General features: G+C 48.5%; 2 protein-coding genes across 5 annotated transcripts in view; one reads left to right on the plus strand and one right to left on the minus strand.

Annotated features, from left to right (window-relative positions):
- kcnd2 (potassium voltage-gated channel, Shal-related subfamily, member 2) overlaps positions 1-7,720 on the plus strand; it is a 96,401-nt gene extending 88,681 nt beyond the window's left edge. The window contains exons 2-7 of one of the 3 annotated variants that reach the window (XR_004776309.2): positions 1-163; positions 1,274-1,372; positions 2,864-2,959; positions 4,208-4,443; positions 5,050-5,357; positions 6,594-7,305. Coding sequence is in view for 2 of the 3 variants with exons in the window: in XM_027018606.3 (XP_026874407.1) it covers positions 1-163; positions 1,274-1,372; positions 2,864-2,959; positions 4,208-4,443; positions 5,050-5,230 (775 nt within the window). In the remaining variant the exon portion in view is untranslated. Of the gene's footprint in view, positions 164-1,273; positions 1,373-2,863; positions 2,960-4,207; positions 4,444-5,049 lie in introns of all 3 variants that reach the window. The other 2 variants (XM_027018606.3, XM_027018607.3) reach the window with 2 other exon arrangements.
- Positions 7,721-9,666: 1,946 nt separating this feature from the next.
- On the minus strand, positions 9,667-19,263 carry tspan12 (tetraspanin 12). 2 transcript variants are annotated; one of them, XM_027018608.3, is made up of 7 exons: positions 18,440-19,260; positions 17,974-18,056; positions 16,646-16,781; positions 14,308-14,373; positions 12,390-12,497; positions 11,876-12,019; positions 9,667-10,701 (listed from the first exon to the last, which is right to left on the minus strand). In XM_027018608.3, the coding sequence occupies exons 1-7, from the start codon at positions 18,503-18,505 to the stop codon at positions 10,393-10,395; spliced, it is 912 nt and encodes a 303-aa protein (XP_026874409.2). In that variant the 5' UTR covers positions 18,506-19,260; the 3' UTR covers positions 9,667-10,392. The 2 variants fall into 2 exon arrangements, with proteins under 2 accessions (XP_026874409.2, XP_081578885.1); XM_081722759.1 differs by lacking the exon at positions 11,876-12,019 and having other exon boundaries at positions 18,440-19,263.
- Between the last annotated feature and the right edge of the window lie 1,177 nt (positions 19,264-20,440).

Genomic DNA, 20,440 nt, shown 5'->3' on the forward strand with positions numbered 1-20,440 from the left:
GTATGGAGACATGGTGCCCAAGACCATCATGGGAAAGATCTTCGGCTCCATCTGCTCTCTCAGTGGTGTGCTGGTCATTGCCCTGCCGGTGCCTGTCATCGTGTCTAACTTCAGCCGCATCTACCACCAGAGCCAGCGGGCCGAGAAGCGCCGTGCTCAAAAGGTACCTGCTGGACCGTCACGTCTGACCTCTGACCTCTGAGCGCTCAGTGGAGCTAGGCTCTGAGAGAGTGGCTGGTGTGAAGTTGCAATTTTGGCTGGTACACAGAGAATGACCCTAGGCACTATTCAAGCAAATACGCACGTTCGTTTCCACACAGTACTGTGTGCAGTACACACACACACGTACATGCATACACACACACTGACATGTACACAGAGGCTCAAGACATGTGCCGGGATAGTTAAAATAGTTATCTGTGACCTGGATGGAGGTGATTTGTGTGTGTGTGTGTGTGTGTGTTTGATGTAGTATGTCATCTTCAGGTGCCTCACACGATTCATTTCCACTCCATGACAGACAGAGAGAGAAACAGGCCGAATGAGAAAATAGAAAAGAGAGGCTTATGGGTAAGCGCGAGATCTCGGGGAATGAAGCGAGGAGACGCCTCTAGGAGGAGCAGAGATGCAGGAGGAGGAGGAGGAGGAGGACTGCTGAGGAGGTGTAATGTGTGTTCCTGCAGCAGCCATCAGTATGCAGAACTGCAGCACCAAGCCCAGCCGCGCCTGCCCTGATCACCATGCCATCTGAGCGCTCGCGCACGCACACACAGTCACATACATGCACACACACATACACACACATACATGTGCGTGAGTGTGTGCACACAAACACACACACACACACACGCACACGTGATCGTCGCCCTGTCCTTCACACAGCTTTGTGAGGCCTGCCAAGCCACAAGAGACACAGCCCTGATGTCTCTATCTCCCCTGAGCACATACACACATAAGCATGCACACACTGACACTGACACACACAGAGAGCTCAGCACTAAAACAACAATCTGTTTTTACTGTTAACTAGAGAAACAGAGAGACAGAGAAACAGACAAAGAGGGATTGAGAGTGAGAGAGAAGGAACGAGAGAGGAGAGAGGTTATGCAGTCTATGGAAGGAACATTCCTACATTCATTCCTGTTCATACTGCACGTTGGGCTTTTCCTCATTAGGGTATATGCTGTCTAGCGACGACACACACACACAGACACAGGCCCTGAGCAAGCATCGAGTGTCTGGCTAAATCGGCGATATGTGTTTGTCCGAACAGAAAACCAGGCTTGCTAGAATTCGCGCGGCGAAGAGTGGGGGCGCTAACGCTTATTTGCAGTACAAACGAAATGGGCTGCTGGCTGACGCCGAGGAGGAGGTAACCATGGAAACCTGGGGTCTCTTGTGCAGTGCCATGGCAGACTGGTGCATGTGGACCCACTCCCCTCCCCCTCGCACCCTTGACCTTTTACCCTTACGCCAGGGGCCAGGGGTCCGGCAGGGCTGCCTCCATCCAAGTGCTTTTGTGGTGTTCCTCTAACTGCTCCTCTCTCTCTCTCTCTCTCTCTCTCTCTCTCTCTCTCTCTCTCTCTCTCGCTCTCAGCAGTCACTTTCCTACTATCACTTCTGGCCTCTTTCTCGTTCTCTCCTTTTGTTTCCTGTCTCTAACTGTTTCATTTCCTCCATCACCCCCCCCATCCGTAGTGCAGCATCGACTCTCTCATACGATCGCTTGCTCTCTCACACCTAGGTGCCTTCCTGGTGACTGGTTTTGTGACAGTAATCATGTGACCTCTGCCCAGAGACCTCCTGGAGGTCACCCCCATCTGCTCTGCTCCCAACAGGGCCTTCACTCGTCTGCTGCAAGCTCTCTTTCCATCTCTTACTCCTTTACTCTCCTCCTATCCATTCTTTCTCTCTTCTTCCTCTTCTTCTTCTACTTACTTACCTCCGCTCCATTTTTTTAAAACATTTTTTTGAATGACCTTTCACGGCTGTCCAGACAGGTCTGTGCTCTCTCCTCTCCCTCATGACATCATCAGAACGCATCGTGGAATCCATCCCATGGAGGAATGAGAATGTCTGAGCTGCATGTCATTGATTGGCCAGCATCTTAAAGTGGGTGTGGAGGTGTCGGGGGCGGGGCCATGCGTGGAGGGCGGGGCCAGTGTGACGCAGAGATCATGCGCAGTGTTGACTGGCTGTCTATGAGGATGTTTTGAGGCATTTCATGGACATGCAGTGAACACTTTGGTTGTGCGACTGCGTCACGTGGAGTCCTACTTTGAGGATCCAGGATGTTTGAAATGGCTACGGTGGCCCCAAGGTTCAAACGGAGCGGCCACTTTCACATTGGAATGAATTCAAACATGCATCATGCACTCATGCTTGGTCACTGCCTTGTCAGCCCTAGGACGGCGCGCTGTGGATGTGTTTACGCAACGCAGAAATCGCCTCGAATCTCGAACCACAGAATTTTGCTAATCTTTGAATTCCTGTGGCTTTGTTGAGAACCTAAAAGCTCACGCACCACTCCACCAAGGCAGTGGAGTCGTGACGACCGGCTCTGTCTTTATGGCTGCAGGGGTCCATTGCACACAGTGCTCCGCACACGCACGCCGTGCGCCGCCTGCACCCTGGCAGCGTGTCACGTTTGAACCGGGAGCCTTGCGGCACGGTGCCACCCTGGAAAGAGCGAGGCGGGCACGCAGTGGCACATGGCCTGGTGCTGTCGCCGAGCTTCAGGAGCTTCCTGGAGCGATGGGACAGGCCTGGTCCTGCCATTCCCGTGTCCCCTGTCCTCTCCCTGTCCCCGCGAGCTGTGATTGGCCGACAGGCTGTCACCTGGTTTTTCCGTTTCTTTTATAAGGCGTCGAAGGAGGCAGGCAAGGCGCTGGTCTGTAAAGTGAACCCCACCTTTGAGACCCAACATCATCATCTCCTGCACTGCCTGGAAAAGACCACGGTAAGACTTTATGTGCACGCATGTGTGTGTGTGTGTGTGTGTGTGTGTGTGTTTGTGTGTGTGTGCGTGCGTGTTTGAATCTGTTTTTTGTGACTCTCTCTTTCAGCCTCTCTCTTGTTCTCTGTCTCTTTCTTTTCCTCCTTTTCTGGCTGGTTTGTGCTGGGCTGATGAATTGATCTGCTAAAGCGGCGGCTCTTTTTCTTCCGGTCTGCCAGTATGGAGCTTTAGGAAGAGACTTGATTCACAGTCATTGTTTATGATTAAGCTGAACTGCTTCAATTCCCTGTTTGTGTCTTTGAGCAGGCAGCCATGCTTCTTTAAAAGTCCTGCCATCCTCGGCAGTAAACAAACCCTAGTGACCAGCTGTTTGTTTTAGTCCGACGCACTGACCATCCCTGGAGGCCTCGTTAGGCCGCTGAGAAAATGACACCGAGCATCCAGCTCTACCAGGCAGGCTCGCCACTTGCCCTGGAGTAGACCACGCGATCAGGGCCCGCGAGAACACCCCGCGGTCAGGGCCTGCGAGAACACCCCACGATTAGGGCCCGCGAGAACACCCCACGATCAGGGCAGAAAGCACATTCCGCGATCAGGGCTGCAAGCGTGGCCCACTCCCTTGGAGCGCACCCTGGGACCATGCCCCGCAATCACAGCCCAGGAGCACGGCCCACTATCATGTCCTGGAAGCACCCCCGTGATCACGCCTCGCGATCGCACCCCGGGAGCACGCCCCGCGCTCTGCTCTTCCAAATCCAGGTTACGCCTCCAGACAGCTGAATGGAAAATTCCTCTGTCCCTGCTGAGGCACTGGCCAAGACTCTTCTGGGACGCAGCCCAGTGTCCGAGCTCGTGGACTTCATTGCAATGTCCATTTGGGCAATCTCAGATTACTCACACACCCCTGTGGTTTTGTATCAGGCAGATCTGAGCCAGGGTTAGACATCACTTACAGTTCCAGTCACAATTTGAGTGTTAATTAGGAGTTAATCATTAGGTCAGATTACTATTATGTTGGGTAATATTAGATATTTATTTTGTCCCAGAGATCTTGTACAGATTTAAAACTGTTCTTTAAATTTTCATTGTCAGTTTAATTCAGGTGTTAAATGTGTTATAAGTATTTAGAAAACTAAAGCAAATGTCCAGATTGGTGAAGTTTCAGTCAATGAAATGGAAAAAAAAGAGAAGTTGTTCCCCCACTCTGTCCATCTGTCTGTCTCCCTTTCACTCTCTTTATCTCTCTTTCAGAATCATGAGTTTGTGGATGAGCAGACCTATGAGGCAAGTTGTATGGAGGTGGTGAAGCCCTCCACCTCCCGCTCCTCCTCCATCTCCTCCTCTCCTCACGGCCTGACCTCCTGCTGCTCCCGTCGCAACAAACGCAAGAGTTTCAACGTGCCCAACTCCAACACCTCCACCGGCCGGCGGGACAGTGAGCAGGAGCTCAGCACCATCCAGATCAGAGAGAGGCCGCTCAGCAACAGGTGCACACGTCACGCACGCACGCACACACACACACAGGCGCGCACGCACGCACAAACACACACACACACACACGCACATACACACGCACATACACACGCACACACACACGCACACTCACACACACACACACATGCACACTGCAGGAAACTGAATAGAGAATGCTGACAGTCTGATTGAATTAGCCACTCGCTGTGTTTGTGGGTGAGTTTGTTATCATGGTGTAGACCTCATGGACCTGCTCCTTCAGTCCAAGTTATCAATCAAACTCCGACTGATGAATGTCCACCCCTAGAGGGACCAGCCGAAACCCCACAACACATCTTAAAAAGGCAGTTATATAAGCGTGACAGCCACAGTAGCATGCCAGGCCAGTACCTTGGCTTCCATACTTGCGGAGAGAGAATGTAGTCTGAGGAAGTGGGAGCAGTGTTTCCATAGTGACTCATTCTGCAGGAATTCTGGAAGGGTCCAGCTGTGGCACACACTTGCCTGTGTGGACTAGCAGACAGCTGGGAAAATCTCTTCCTCCTTCTCTCCCTCCTTCTCTCTCTCATGCTCTCTCGTTCTTTTTCTCTCCCACTCCCTCCCTCTCTCTCTCTCTGCAGTCGCTCGAGTCTGAATGCCAAGTTCGAGGAGACAGTGCCGCTCAACTCGGAGCAGCAGCCCTACATCACTGCCGCCGTCATAAGCATGCCGACTCCGCCCGTGACCACGCCCGAGGGCGGGGACTCGTCCAGCTCGCCCGACTTCCTGCAGAGCAGCATCGTGCGGGTGTCGGCGCTATAGACTCGCCGCCGCTGGGAGCCGCTGGCGTCGTGTTGTTGTTTCCCCGTCCACCCCACACCTTTTTATTCGGCGAGTGGACGCTGGCAATGGAAAGGATTGGAGGGAGCCCCCTGCTGTGGTGGGAGAGGTACTGCAGAGGGAGAGGCCAACGCTAGTCCCTTTATTTCAGCTCCTGCACAGAGCCCTTCTCTGACGCCAGCTCCACCTTTGGGCCCACACGTTCTGCCTCTGGGCCCAGGAAGCTTTTCCCCGCGGGACGGCATGACCAATACGATGCTTGTCACAGGGGCTACTATGATTTGTTTTGTTTTGTTTTGAATATGTTTTGTTTGGAATCTGTGTGTCTTTACGTTAAGTGGAGAGTGCGGGGTGAGCTTGAAAACATGACAGCAGTCGAATACATATTTGGGTGTTTTTTTAGACTCCTAGTCGAGTGTTGGGTATGTCTGGGGCTTTTTCAGTCTTTTGGGGGGTCCTATTTACCGCGGTGTTTCCCAGGCTTTTAGAGAGATCTCCTCTAGCAGGGGCGGAACTACTTTTGATACCACAAGTAAAGCTAAGGAGTCCAAGATTGAATGTGCGCTACTCTGTGTGTGTGCGCGTGTGTGTGTGTGTGTGTGTGTGTGTGTGTGTGTGTGTGTCTATGCGCACGCACCTATGTGGATGCGTATGTGTGTGTTTAAGATTAACTTTTTGCATGTCCTGCATTTGTGAGTCTCTTTCGATTGTGTGTCTCTTTCGATTTTGGCATGAGCAATAAGGGTGTGTTCTTTTTAGCAGTGTGTGTCTGTATGTGTGCTGTATTTTATTTCTAAACACAGCGCCTGCTTAAACTTTACCAGTCTGCAGTGATCTCTTTCCTCCATCCATACAGCTCGTACACAACTCGAGGTGTAGTTATTAAACACTCCTTAAGAGTAGATATTGAGGAAAAAAATGCATTAAGTGAAACCTCTCTCTCTTTTTCTCACTCTCACTCTCTCTGTCTCACTCTCTCTTCCCTTTATCTCTCAGTTTAGTCATCTTTGGAGACTTGGCTGAACAGGGTGGAATGGACCACTGCTATATATATTCTGATATATTTTAAACAGCAGGCATATACAAGTGTGGCTAAAAATGGGAATCATTGGACAATAGAACCATTTCTTGAAACATTTTTACCACACTTGAAGTTCCCTTAAAGGAAAATTCTCAGCCATTCCATTTCTACTGTTGACGTTTCCAATAAACTGTGAAGCTCTTGTTTCTTCCTTCACTGTCAGTGTTAAATTCCCAAGACTGTGTGACATTCTCTTTACCATGGTCCGGCCCGGCCCAGGTCACTGTAGCTGAAAGTGCTGTTCCCTTCTCTGCTTGTTTTTAGACTGTCTTTGACTGTGTCCAGCTCATGCATTCTGAGCAGTGAGATCCACTTCCATCTGAATCCAGATCTGATGAAGGAGTTACACAGGAGCAGAGTGAAAGATGTATGCTGTGACCTCATCGGACCATTAATAGGATCAGCATATCATAGAGTTATCACACACCGAATGTTATTTTATCAGCGCTATCCTACCACTCTTACTCAGCGCCAGATATCAAAGGAGACCTATTTGTCAAGTCCCCTCTGAGTCAGAGGGGTGAATTAGTCATATCTCCCCTCCACCCTTGGCCTCTCGGACTTGAATTAGCAAGAAATTTGCATTTAGTATCAAAGAATATTTTTTTCATGTAATTTTCACTGATGTCAGAGTGATTTCTTATACAGAGGAGTCATGAATACCAATGTCAGCCTGATCAATACTCACACACGTGCGCGCACACACACACACACACACACACACACACACACACACACACACACACTCCTATCACTAGCCACCTAGCTACTGTTCCGAACCATTATTGCTTGACCATGTGACTTATGCAACAATGTTCTTTTTGTAAAGACACGCTTTGTATTACAAGGGATATTGAGGGGGGATAGAATCATACAAAAACATATTTTTAAAAATCAAATGGTGTCGATTATATATTATAAATGTTATTTCAGTTGTACAAAAGAAAAGAAAAAAAACTACAAGAGACTTGCTAGTGCACTTGTGTTGTAAATTTGTTCTTTGGTGTAGTAAATATTTATGAGTTTCTTGTTTTATTGCCGCCATCCTGGATGGACAATCCTGCGTTCCACGCTGGCGATGCAGCACTCCAGAATGATGCACATTTCTGTCCTTCATTCTCTTGTTTTTTGTTTGTTTGTTTGTTCTTTTCCATTTTAAACAGGATGACAAATGAGTGCATGTGGTCACGGAGATGACTCTTGTGTTCATTTCGGACTTCAGGAAGGATTTTAATGGCGAGTGGAAACTCACTTCCTGTTTGTGAGAAATTACCAGGATGACCGCACTGACTACATTTGGTTTTGTTCCAGCTTGTGTTGTAGACAATACGATATCAAAAGCTATGAAAAAAAACACAGTTCAGTTGTTTAGTCCGGTGCAGTGTCTATGAATAAATAGAAATAAATCATTGTTCCAGTAAAATACAGAAAAAGCTGTCCTGTTGTCCTTTGGTAGACAATACATGGAGAATGTATCTATGTTCAACAAGTTGCATCCTCCATGTTAGAGAGATTACCATATGCAAGGCATCATATTGTATATATTCATATAATCATAGTAAATGAACGTCAGTGGCTTTTGCAAATGGGTTTTTGTAAGAAAATCTTGCAGTTGATCAAAATGCACAAGTTGAAATGTTTAAAATGTCCCTAACAGGTCAGCATGAGCGCTGGGATGCACAGCCTTCAGAGGTGATGCCTTAACTGTTTAGTGCTAGTTCATCGGCAACGCTCACCCTCCTTTACAGAAGCTGGGCAGAGGACCTGTCCCACCTTGATGATGTCACGCGTCTCTGCAGAATAGCGTGTAGAGACGTCCCAGCGTGCGCCTCCCTCAGCACTGGAGTGTTCAGCGTAATGGAGACTCTAATCAAAACTCCTGCCTTCCACGCGTCCTCCCCCATCTCCACCGTGCACGGGGGCGGGAGCGTTTGGCGGAGCCGCACAGGACGCACTCTGCTGCGGGATCATGGGGAAATCCAGCCGGGCGGGCATCTTGAGACCAGATTAACATATTTCCCATCAGACAGTAGGTAATTGAGATGTCTGAAGGTGGTTTTGAAAAGACATTACATCAAGGAGAGGGGTGGCACAATGAGGAAATTGAGGCAGGATTCCTACAGGCTGCAGCTGTCTGTTTGAGTCCATGCTATTTTGACTAAGGTGAAAGGGTAATGGTTTTATTTCCTGCAGCGGTTTTTTTTACCGCATGCTGACGCACTGCAGGAAGTGGTGGGAGAGGAGCGAATGGGAAGCGTGTGAGCTACACCAGCGCGTCTTCCCGTGGGGGTCTGTGCTACTGTTCACGTTCTCATACAAGGACATCCTGACATACACACACACACACACATTTTCAAATACCTTCACACCTTCACACAGGGAAAGTAGGCATGACACTTTAGAAAAGCAACACCTTGATATATCTATTTCTACCTCACTCACACACACACACTGACCACGAACAGCATTATAGTCGGCCGAATGCTGGCTGACGGTAACAAAAGAGAACAGTGTGTCTTTTGTAAGCTTGTTTGAGTGCTGCGCTAAATGCCTCTCTTTGCCATAAATCAAATCCTTCACATTGCCAAGCCGTGCATGCAGAAAGAAAAGAGAGAGAGAGAGAGAGAGAGAGAGAGAGAGAGAGAGAAAGAGAGGAAGTGTGCTGGAAGGACTTTGGCGCCCAACTCTCCTCAGGGTTGCCGTCACTTCCAAACTCCTATTTATTTTACACACACGCACAAGCATGCACGCACGCGCACACGCACACAGATGCTTTAGTCATTGTTTTATTTCGGGAGTGGCGTCCCCAAAAGAGGGACCCAAAGAGTCCTCCACTGCTCCCGTCCAATAGCATGGAAGCATGACACTTTCGGAATCCAACATATATAAACAGAGTCCTCTGCAGAAATTCATCGCCCTTGCTAGACTATTAAACCAGGCTTTACAACATGTTTGGAAAGTTTGGAATCTAGGGATGTTGCCTGTTGCTCGTCAAGCTACTGCTGTTCATGAGGAGTGAGTGGGCTAACAGCCTGACGCCTGACACTGGTTGCCATACCCATATGTGGTGGTACGAACTGACAATACACTAAAAGGCTCAACCCAAGAAATGTTAATATTAAGCGAGACTCAGCTCGTCAGATAAAACACACCCATGGCTGCGAGGCAGGAACAACAGAAAACACTGAGGCATGCTGGGAATTCCGCAGACATTTTCTTACGTCTGTCTGTTTTCTAAATTTCCTTCTGGAACTCCTCTAGGGGTTCGGCCATTAGCAGCACACTGCAGGCTACATTTCTAGAGCAGTTTCAACAAACACACATTAAGCGATACAACTTCTGATTGTCGAATGCGCTGTAATCCACACACAAGTTTACATCATATGTACTTCTTTTAAATCTCCAGTCCTAAGCATGTATTACTGCTTTAAATAAGAAGCCTTTTATAGCCAACCCCTGTACCCCGTAGAGCGAAAAAGCATACTATAATTATATATCAGTGCTAGTGAATTAAGAAAAAAAAAAAAAAAGTAGAAAAGCATCCCAAAATTAAAACTCTGAAGTTTACTTAGATTACATGTAAAAATCTGTTTTAAGACTCAAATACGTGTGTGTGTGTGTGCCTTTTGAGTTTAAAATGTCAGTAAGAATGTCATTGCATAGTTTCCTTCAGCGTCTTCTTGAAACACCTCTAGTTTAGCAGTTTCCAGGGAGTCAGTGAGTGTGGCTTGATGAACAGAGTAGCTATCTAGCTCACACTCTACTTCCAGACCTGGCATGTGATTGCCAGTGCAGGGGCACTAGGAGGAGCTCAGCTCATGCCTGCCAGCTCCACAAACAGGGTCCTGTGAAGCAACCTGTAGCCTCCCAAACGCTGGTGTCTCAAGTCCATCTGCATGGAGCCACACCAGAAGTGACGTGTCCCTTCAGCGGCAGGGGAGATCCAGCAGGTGCCCGGGGACCAGCGGGTGGTCCGACGTCGCCCCTAAAACCCCACCGACTGCTGCATGGCAGCTCCGAGCGGGCCAGCTGGTGCCACGGAGCTTGGTTACTAGGGTGATCGCTAAGAGAGCTGCTCCATCTCGAACCGGACATGCCCACTGAGGGGCGTGCAGGGCCAGGCCTCGGGCGGGCATGGGTGCGCGGGCATGGGCTTCTGCGCCTCCTCAGCAGAGCACTGGATGTGTGTGTGCGTGGTGGGGTCTGGCGGAGCCGGGTCGGGGGGCTTGCGGTCATAGTAGAGGGCCCAGAGCAAGGTGAGGGTCAGGGTCATGGCCAGGATCTGGGTCACTCCGATAGACACTCCCAGGAACCTCAGCACCTGCAACTGCTTCGTGCCCCGAATAAAACTGTAGATTTTAGGACCACAGCCCTGCAAAACACACCCAGCCACAGCCAGGGGCACATTTATTAAGAGTAATGCAACAAACTCCGAAGACAAGCAGACAAACAGATCACATTCTTTTCCGGTTATATGTTCCTCTGGGCTACAAAACAGCACACGTTTCTAAAGCCTGTGGGAACAAAGACTGTCACAATAATATGGGAGCGATGTAACGTGTGTGTGTGTGTGTGTTATTTCCTATGCAGATGGAGAAATGCAGAAAGACAGGTACATTATTTCCTGGCAGTGAGAGATTTGTGCTTCAGCGCAGGATGCCTGATACAAGTCCTCTAGCAGCACTGACCCTGAGGGGGCCGGAGATAGACAGCAGGAGAAAAAGGAAACAAACAGAGGGAATGAGTAGAAAGATAATACTCATAACAAGGACGGAGCAAAGAGAGACAAAGCCACTCCTGACTGGAATCTCAGATCCAACTGCACTGCTGTGGGTGGAGACAGAGCAACAGGCTGTGGCGACCACATTACAAGATGCGCGCACGCACACGCACACACACACACACACACACACACACACACACACACACACACGGGTTTAAAAGTGTGTGTATGTATAGGGTGATCTCACTCAGGCCCTGCGAGAAGAATGTGCACATGTGTGATTTGTGAGATTCATGTGGGAAAATATGTGCCTCTGTGTGTGTGTGTGTGTGTGCGTGTGTCTGTTAGCAAGTACCCTGAAGCCTGTTATTTCAGTATTTGGCAGTCACTCTTATCCAGACGTACGTACATATATTTATCAATATGACTGAGAACCCACAACCTGGCTAATTTACCCTGAGAGTGACAGTAGTGACAGAGGGATACACAAAGGTGATGAACAGAACGGTCTCTAGCTAGAGAGATATCTAATCACTCACGCACGCACGCACGCACGCGCCAGCCAATGCAGTCTAGTCTCTTCACTACCTCTTCGCATTTAACCCTGCTCCCTGTCAATTCAAAGAGTTCTTTATCTCTTTACAGAGCCATGCTGCATTACAAATACCTCCAACAAAAACAGCCCAGCAACCAAAGCTCTCCTGGAAAATGAGCTTCTCTGTGCCTGAGGCTATTGTACGACCTTTAATTACTCCAGGCTACGATTCCGCACACTCGAGGGGAGGAGTTCCCTAGCAGTGGGAGGGCTGCCAGCCTAGCTCACCTCCTGGTACAGGTCGATCAAGTCCCCGTAATGGGCGTGGCGAGCACAGCCTGGGTACTGATTGGAGCAGCAGGAGTCCGGCGGCCACTCCATCTCTGTCATCTCCAGCCAATCCGTGAAGTAGATCACCCCGCAGCATTTGAACTGAAAGCAGAGATGTTGGGCCGGGTGATGGTTCGAACAGGACAGCCTGTTGAGTAACGCATCTTCTCCGTGGATGTTTGGCTAATGTTCCCTGGATTGAAAATCTCAGGAATTTTAGTCTGAATGATATCTGAGAAGCCCAAAACTCTCCTCACTTAGACACACCAGGCAAAGAAGTTAAAAGCTGTCACACTAAAGTGCTTTCTTCAGGCTCCCTCTAAAACGTCAGGCTCGGGCCGCGGTACTGTCCCGACGGCCTTGAGCACAAAGCCGTCTGATAAAGGGAAACGTCGTTTGGTGGGCACCATTCCGTCACGCCGCTGAGGTGAAATACAGCGGCTGTCGGAGAGGAGCACTGTCACTCTCTTACCTCGGTCTGGAAGGAGTTCCAGGCGTGGGTTAGCCACTGGTAGCGCTGGAGGCCATAGTTTGGCATACGAGACTTCAGACTGATCATGTCAGACCTCTGCACCGATGGCTACACACACACACACACACACACACACACACACACACACACACACACACACACACATCCATTATTTGTGAGCAGTATACTGCTTCACTGATGTATATCAATACAGTAGAGCTTAATTCCAGCTTAAGTCTTCACCCTTTAAGTTTGAGGCAAATGAATTATTCATGTTTGGTGGATGAAAGTCTCTCTCACAGCCAATTATTCACTACAGAGGCAATAAAAAATGCCAACAGCCTCTCCCTTTACACTAACAGGCCCCTGGAGCAGTTAGTAGTAAAATGGCCCTTTCTTAAGCGTCTCTGCCTTACACTACCGGGGCAGGGAGGGGAGGCCCTAGGTGGGCCCTAGGTGTGGAGGGGAGGCCCTAGGTGGGGTGTCAATCCCTGTATGTTTTCTTTACTCCCAGCCTTCACCCCACGTTTGCTTCAGGGCTTCTACCACACCTCTGAGTGCCTGTCTCGTCCCACCATGTTGGAGGGTGGAGTGCACTGCGCCAGTGGAAAAGCCAAGAAAGGGGTAGTTGGAATTACTGACAGCCACAAAGTACAGAGATAGGGGAGGGCGGGGCTTGAGAAGTGCAGAGCTGGGGGAGGGCGGGGCTTGAGAAGAGGGGGTGGACAGATGGACCTGAGGGGGTAATGTTGCAGTGCCAGGTGCAGAAGTGCAGACAACAGGCGCATAGACTAATGTGCACACGCGCGCGCGCACACACACATGCGTGCTCACACACACATGCTCAGCCAAGTTCAGCAGTGATTAAACGGCATCTCCCGGTACTCCATCATGCGTCCCCCAGGAGAAGGTTTGCCTTCTCGGTTTGGGTTATTGAAGATTATTGCTGGGTCTGTCCCTGCCTGAGGTTCTTGTTTGAGGTCTATACCATCAGTGACTCCCTAGTCTTTCTCCTGAATCCTTCCATACTTATCAGACATTTATCAAGAGCACAATGATCTGGAATCAGATTTACATCTGTCTACATTTGTATTTCTAAGATCCTAAAAGGCAGCAGTTGAGCTCAGATCAGCAGGACTTTTCAGAGACATTTGCTAAGTAGGCCACCGCTAAAAAAAAAATCATCAATAATGCATTCATTAAATTGGAAGTAGAGATGGTGGAAGTAGAAGTACAGACGGTACTTGTGTGTGACGTGACGGGGTGGCAGGGCTGCCCACACCTGCCCGTTCACACGTTCTCACCTGGTGTCCGCTGTTAAGGTGAGCACATTGTTCAGGTAATCCCTAAGCCAGGCGGCCACTCACACACGCACACGCACGCAAGCAGGTCACTTTCGGTCACACCAACACATCGGTACACATCAAAGCTATTAATTGGACTTTCAGTTACTGATAAGAGCCTGCCTTGAAGGAGTGTGTGCAGGTGTTTGTGAAGGTAGGTGTGTGTGTGTTACTAAGCCTTAAAGGTTAGACTTATCTCCACTCTGCTTATTCTAGCAATGGCAGATGTTACCCGCACCCCACCTTACTGATCAAAGCCATTGGCTATGCAGATTTAGACCGAGCTTTGGCTGCAGTTTGTTTCACAAATAGCACGTGGAGGGGGCATTTGCATCACACATCGTACCATCACGCCCTCTCTCTGACCCCTCCCCACCTACCACCCTTTAAGGAAAAGTGCTTGGGCCAGGTCTGTGAACTTTTCTTGGATAAGATTAGCCCAAGAAACCTGAGCCAAACTCCACCAGCGCGCGCGCGCGCGTGTGAGAGAGAGAGAGGAGAGGAGTAGTGAGTGAGTAGACGCCGAGAGGAGCTGCAGTTTGAGGGTATTCCTGTTTAATTATAGTGTTACTCACCTCTTCATACGTCCACACTCCACTGGCAAGTTCCACACAGAAAATCACCAGAAGACTGCCAAAATACTGGAGAGCGAAAACGAAAACACACACACACACACACACACACACACACACACACACACACACACACACACACACACACACACACACACACACGACCATATTGTATCAATTCTGAAAAAAGGAAGTGTGATTGGCCATGAATAGTCTCCTAGCACATTTTTCACTGATGACGACTGGTGGCTCAGAGGACCGTGGCTTTCGGAGAGAGAACGTGTGGGCACATGTATCCTCCGTACACGTCTCACACACAGACACTCACACACACGGTACCTACAAAGACACAAACAGTTGTATGTTTCCATCACAATGATACAGTCTTTCTCTCTAAGGCCTTTTGCATACGTACACACATGCACAGGCTTTATTAAGATGAATGGTGATGTCAGGGGATGTTTGCTAGGGAGTCAGGGGAACTGGCCTGGCTGACAGCTTGTTTATTTAGAAATTAAATATTTGTGTTCAACAAATGGCCATTCTGTCGCTACCATCCATTTGCCATTCCATTTAACTAACACACACACACACAGAGACTAAACATGCATACATTCATGCATACGCACACACACACACACACACACACACACACACACACGTGAGAGAGACAGAGAGAGTGTGTGTGTGTGTGAGACCTTGCCAAATCCTCCATTTTCTGTGTGATGCCGGCTGGTGAGCAGAAGCTCAGCGAAGCCGTGGCAAGTCTCTGTTCTCCAGGTCATGCCACTGCACACTGGGATTGCCTTACCCATTGTAACCATGCGAGATAACAGTAGTGCAGCCTCACAGAAACCCGAGAACAGGTGGGCCAGGTAGGAGTGGAGCGAGGCTCCAGAGGAGATGAATGGAGAGACCCAGAGACCCAGAAAGGAGAGGCCTCCCAAAAAACAGGCTCCTCGTCTGGGGCAGCAGACAGGAAGCCCCTCCCTCTCCTCCGGCACACCTGTGAGGCAGAGCAGCTCCCCCGCACATGCCTCCTTATTCGTAGCCCCCTGGATGTGTCCAGAGCTGCGGCCGGCCGAGGCTGTGCGGCTTGTGCAGAAATGATGCCAGGAAGCAGGTGTTCCTGGAGAGCACGATGGAGAGCTCGGCCAACCTCTGTGGATCACTCCTCCTTGATTGATTTTTTTAATCTCTCTCCCTCTCCCCCTCTGTGTGATAACACCACATAATGCTCCCGCGGTGCCATAACTCAACAGGTCAACAAAGCTCAAAATGCTAATCACATCCCCGAAAGACACATAACTCTCACAAAGGATTCGTGGGCGGACCCCTATTTGGCTGTCCTCCCCTGTCCATCACCTTGATTGATGGGTAGTCCTAGGGCTGTAGCTCCCAACCCTTCTGTGTATGCATTGGGTGGGTGGGGGGGTATTCATGATTCTTCTTCTCTGAGATTTGAATGTTCGAAACACCAGTCAAATCAGCCAGAGTAAAACACGTGAGCTAACAGAACAGCCTCGGCTGGCACATCATGCCCTCTCTCTTCCTCCTCACATGCCCACATCAGCAGTCAGGGATCCTCAGTCACGACTACGCACAATTCCAACCTTTCCCAAACCACGCCCCCTAGTTCAAAACTTGTACTGTCCCCTAGTGTCAGAAGTAAGAACTTGGGACACAGGCGCACACAATGCAGAAAAGACAGCGCAGCATAGCTCCATCCTGGGTGTATGAGGTAGGCTGCCTATGCCATGGAAACATCTCCACATGCAGGGAAAGTGGCTCTGTGAACGCTGCTCTCTAGTGGTCGAGCTGAGAATGCGGCAGGTATTCTGCAGACAGGGCTTGTTTTAGCTTTGGCTAACACAGTCACACAGACACCTGAAACACCTACTTGAGAAGTACTCTGATGCCTAAGGGATTTGAGTGTGCGTGTGTGTGTTGTCCTTTGTCCCCAGAATGACAGTAAAACATACAAATTCAAATGTTAGAAAAAAACATTCCTATTTTTAAACAAATGATGCAATTTTACACAAAATACATATTTTATCAGAATAACTAAAAAACAAAATATTTTTTGGGCTACTAGGGTTAATGTTAGGATTTGTTGTAGTTTTAGACAGTATGTAGTCACAGTAATACAGAGTTAATTGACTTCCCCACCCGCGCACCATCAAGTCAATGTAAGTGAATGTGTCTAAGTGTGAATGCTTTGTAAAAACCACTAGAAAATATAAAAGATGTTGAAAATTCTTGAATATACAACTCCTCCTTTCTCCCATTCTTTCTCTCTGTGCAAGACACACACACACACAAACCCCAGAGGGAGACATACCCAGGACAGGAGAAGCAGATTGCATTTCAGTGTGCCGCAGTAGCCCACCATAGCCACGATGATTAGGAAACAGCACACTGCGATGACAACAGGATGGACAACAGGGGAGTATGTGAGGATTGCTGCTTCTTCCAGCCTGAGAAAGAGACAGTCAGAGACACAGAGAGAGAGAGAGAGAGAGAGAGAGAGAGAGAGAGGGAGAGAGAGAGAGAAATGGCAGTCTTTTTGTTTATTTATCAATCTATCCAGTGCCCCCCCCCCCGCCCCGTTCCCTCCAGCCCACTCCATCCTCCTCACTCACAGGACCATATTTTTATTAATACACCAGTTATGAATAAACAGTGATTACACTCAGCAAGAATGCAAGCCTCCAAACTCTCCCTCGCTCTCTCCCTCGTCTCAGTGATGCATTATAATATCCACTAGGGGAAGATGTGGGAAAGCTGCATTTCTGTGTCTTGGCTAATTATAAATGACTGTGTTGACCATTTGGTGAAGGATGGGTGTGAATGACTACTGCACACGCGCACGCACGCACACACACATTCACCTGTCTTTTTTCCTGTTCCTCCTTTTTGCACCATGGGATAACTTCTCTCTCCTGAGAGATACTGAGACATGTCCCTAACAGGCCTCAAAACACACACACACACACACACACACACACACACACACACACACACCGGTGTGAAACTGAATCACTTCTCACAGCTGCTGTGTCAGTGTGTGGCATTCATTCAGTGTAGGTGAGATTTGTTTTGCTGTAAATGGGACTGTGTCAGCAGCTCTGGAAGGCTCGTTGTGCTGTGTGTAATCACATCAAGGCAACCAAGGGCCCGTTCATTCCTGCCACCAACCTGGGAACGCTCAGCCAAGTTCAGCAGTGATTAAACGGCATCTCCCGGTACTCCATCATGCGTCCCCCAGGAGAAGGTTTGCCTTCTCGGTTTGGGTTATTGAAGATTATTGCTGGGTCTGTCCCTGCCTGAGGTTCTTGTTTGAGGTCTATACCATCAGTGACTCCCTAGTCTTTCTCCTGAATCCTTCCATACTTATCAGACATTTATCAAGAGCACAATGATCTGGAATAAGTTTTACATCTGTCTACATTTGCATTTCTAAGATCCTAAAAGGCAGCAGCTGAGCTCAGATCAGCAGGACTTTTCAGAGACATTTGCTAAGTAGGCCACTGCTAAAAAAAAAAATCATCAATAATGCATTCATTAAATTGGAAGTAGAGATGGTGGAAGTAGAAGTACAGACGGTACTTGTGTGAGACGTGACGGGGTCGCAGGGCTGCCCACACCTGCCCGTTCACACGTTCTCACCTGGTGTCCGCTGTTAAGGTGAGCACATTGTTCAGGTAATCCCTAAGCCAGGCGGCCACTCCCAGAACACACAGTGCCATGAGCTGTGGGGAATGGATAGAAAACAGCTTCAGGCTGGGAGTACACAAACACATAAACATGTACATCTCAGTCACCCCCATGGGCCTCCCAAAGACTGGATGAGCCGTGCGAATCCTGTGCAGTTGACTTGGGAACCTATTTGTGTCCTGGGGAATGTTGGACTCGCTGGGATACGAGCAGGGCGGTTTACTTTGCGTGTTCTTGGTCCCGAAAACGGCATATAGCGTATAGCATTTAATTCCCTTAAAATAGTGCTTAACAGAAGGTGTACCGTGTCTTGCCCCTACATAGATTTTTTTAGTTTAATTTCTTAGGGTGATGGTTGGTTTAGTGTAACGTGAGCGTCCACCCGGCCAGCTGCTTCTGGTCTTGGACTGCGTCTTACCCAGAAGAGTAAATTGAGAGCGTAGAGCAGACAGCGCAGGCACTTTACCGAATCCTCCCGGGCCATTCTGAGCGCAACAACTGTTCGGCAAGACTCCTCATTTTATCTGTTGCCACCGTGACCGCATAATCCTCTGGGGATTAGAAATCTGAAAGCAGTAGAAGGACTCCTTCGGCAGATCAAATGGGTTGCGAGACACCTGCAAAATGTGCGTTAGCAGTCCACACATGGCGAATCCCGCTTCCTTCAGCACGTCCAGCAGGGTGCGTGTTCAAGTACGTTATATCCGTGGGAAGTTTTCGGAAACATTTGCGACAGGTGGTTAGCAGTTCTCGAGTGCGGCAGAAGGACTACGTTAGAGGATGATGGCACTCGTACACATAACCTCCCCAAATCACTCACACGCCAATTATCTCCCAGCAGGCGAAAAACACCAAAGAACCTTCTTTTGCAGAATTACCACGTTGCAGTTGAACGATCAGCGTTAATCCATTCTCTTCCAATACAGCATAACCCAAAATTCTCCAAAAAACATTTTTGTTTTTTGTTTTTTTGTAGAGCTAAAATGAAGACAGCGCGTGGCGGAGCGGCATGCTCAGACTATCTACGCAACTCCACCGATGGCTGACTTGCATTTGCGCACTGTTCCATTAACTATCCGAGTTACGGTCGCTCCTGTCCTCTTCTGTGGCTGCCTGCTCAGTCTGGGACAGGGCCAGCGCTGTCAGCCTAACTTATGCATGTACGGGGTTGGGAGAATGAGTGTCTCCGCCACTCTCCGCCAAGTGTCATCCGGCGAAGCACATCCTCTGGGTCCTAGAGGCGAACCCAAGCGCAACTGTGGGCTGGAGACAGCTGGGGCTTCAGCGAAAAGGAGAACGCCTCCGAGAGATGGTCTGCAACGGGTTAAGAGGTCAAATCTGATAGGCGTATTATTGTCCGAAGAGACAAATAGAATCTGCTGCTGCTCTCCGGAGGAAAACGTTCGTTAAAGTAATAGTGACTACTCTCCTTCAGCAGACATCGCTGAATTGTTTATTTAAAGGTGCTGTTTGGACAGATTCGTTTTCTTCCCGTATATAAAAGCCCAAAGGAATCCTGTACATGCCATTGTAGACGTGGTCCAACCCGAGTTTGGCAATTAGCAGCAAAGGTGTCTTGAAGCTTGGAAAATTTTAAACTATGCACGACAGACAGTTCCCAAGGCTGGGTTTGGGAACAACTCCAAGAGCTTATGTGTTCATAAATTTCCACGTTTCAATCCCAAAAAGACTGATATGACCACAGCTTTTCAGTAGTTGAAAGTTAGTGGAAGAGTCATAAATTAGCAGCAGCAACCCACTGGCCTGTTGGCAATGACAAACAGCTTCTTAATAGCCACAGGGTCTAGTGGCCTACAAATGACTAAACCATGCATGCACATGGAAAGTTGTTTTTATCTAGTACTTGTCAAACTCTGATTCACGAGCCATACTGGAATGGTGTGCTCATTTTCTTCAATTTATTTATTTTATTTATTTATTTTTTTATATTTATGGATTGTGTTTGACATTGACCATATTTGGCTTCAGATTATTTATCTTTCTCAAACAAACACACTAGCATGCACAGTAAAATCACCAGCATTCACCACAAACTCTTCCACTGTGCATACTAGAGGTAGACTTAACATTGTGTTAACTGAATTTAAAGGTCATCATTTTAACCTGGGTGGTTTTACTGCATATTTCAGCAAAATTATATTGAGGACAGAGAAATTGATATGCCTCCCTTATACTGTTTGATTTTGTCATTTTTTCAGTTTCCATTTTTAAGTAATACTATATTAAGGATGTACTATAATTTTTCTGAGTATCTCTGTCACTGTTTTCTGTGCCTTGTGCGTCTAAGCAGGCAGCAAGGTCAGGAGGTGATACCTGATTGGTCAGAAGGTGATACCATGATAGGTCAAAAAGTGATATCATGATAGGTCAGGAGGTGATGCAGTAATAGGTCAGGAGG

Source organism: Electrophorus electricus, chromosome 11, assembly GCF_041902795.1.
Source record: "Electrophorus electricus isolate QZ-2024a chromosome 11, ASM4190279v1, whole genome shotgun sequence".
Taxonomy (NCBI): Eukaryota; Metazoa; Chordata; class Actinopteri; order Gymnotiformes; family Gymnotidae; genus Electrophorus; species Electrophorus electricus.

Coding starts and splice junctions, on each gene's coding strand:
- tspan12 (XM_027018608.3), bottom strand. CDS start 18,505: ATGGCCCGGGAGGATTCGGTAAAGTGCCTGCGCTGTCTGCTCTACGCT. Junction 14,374..16,645: donor ATCTGCTTCTCCTGTCCTGG/GTATGTCTCCCT, acceptor TTCGCTCTCCAG/TATTTTGGCAGTCTTCTGGT. Junction 12,498..14,307: donor GAGTGTGGACGTATGAAGAG/GTGAGTAACACT, acceptor GTGTGTGTGTAG/CCATCGGTGCAGAGGTCTGA.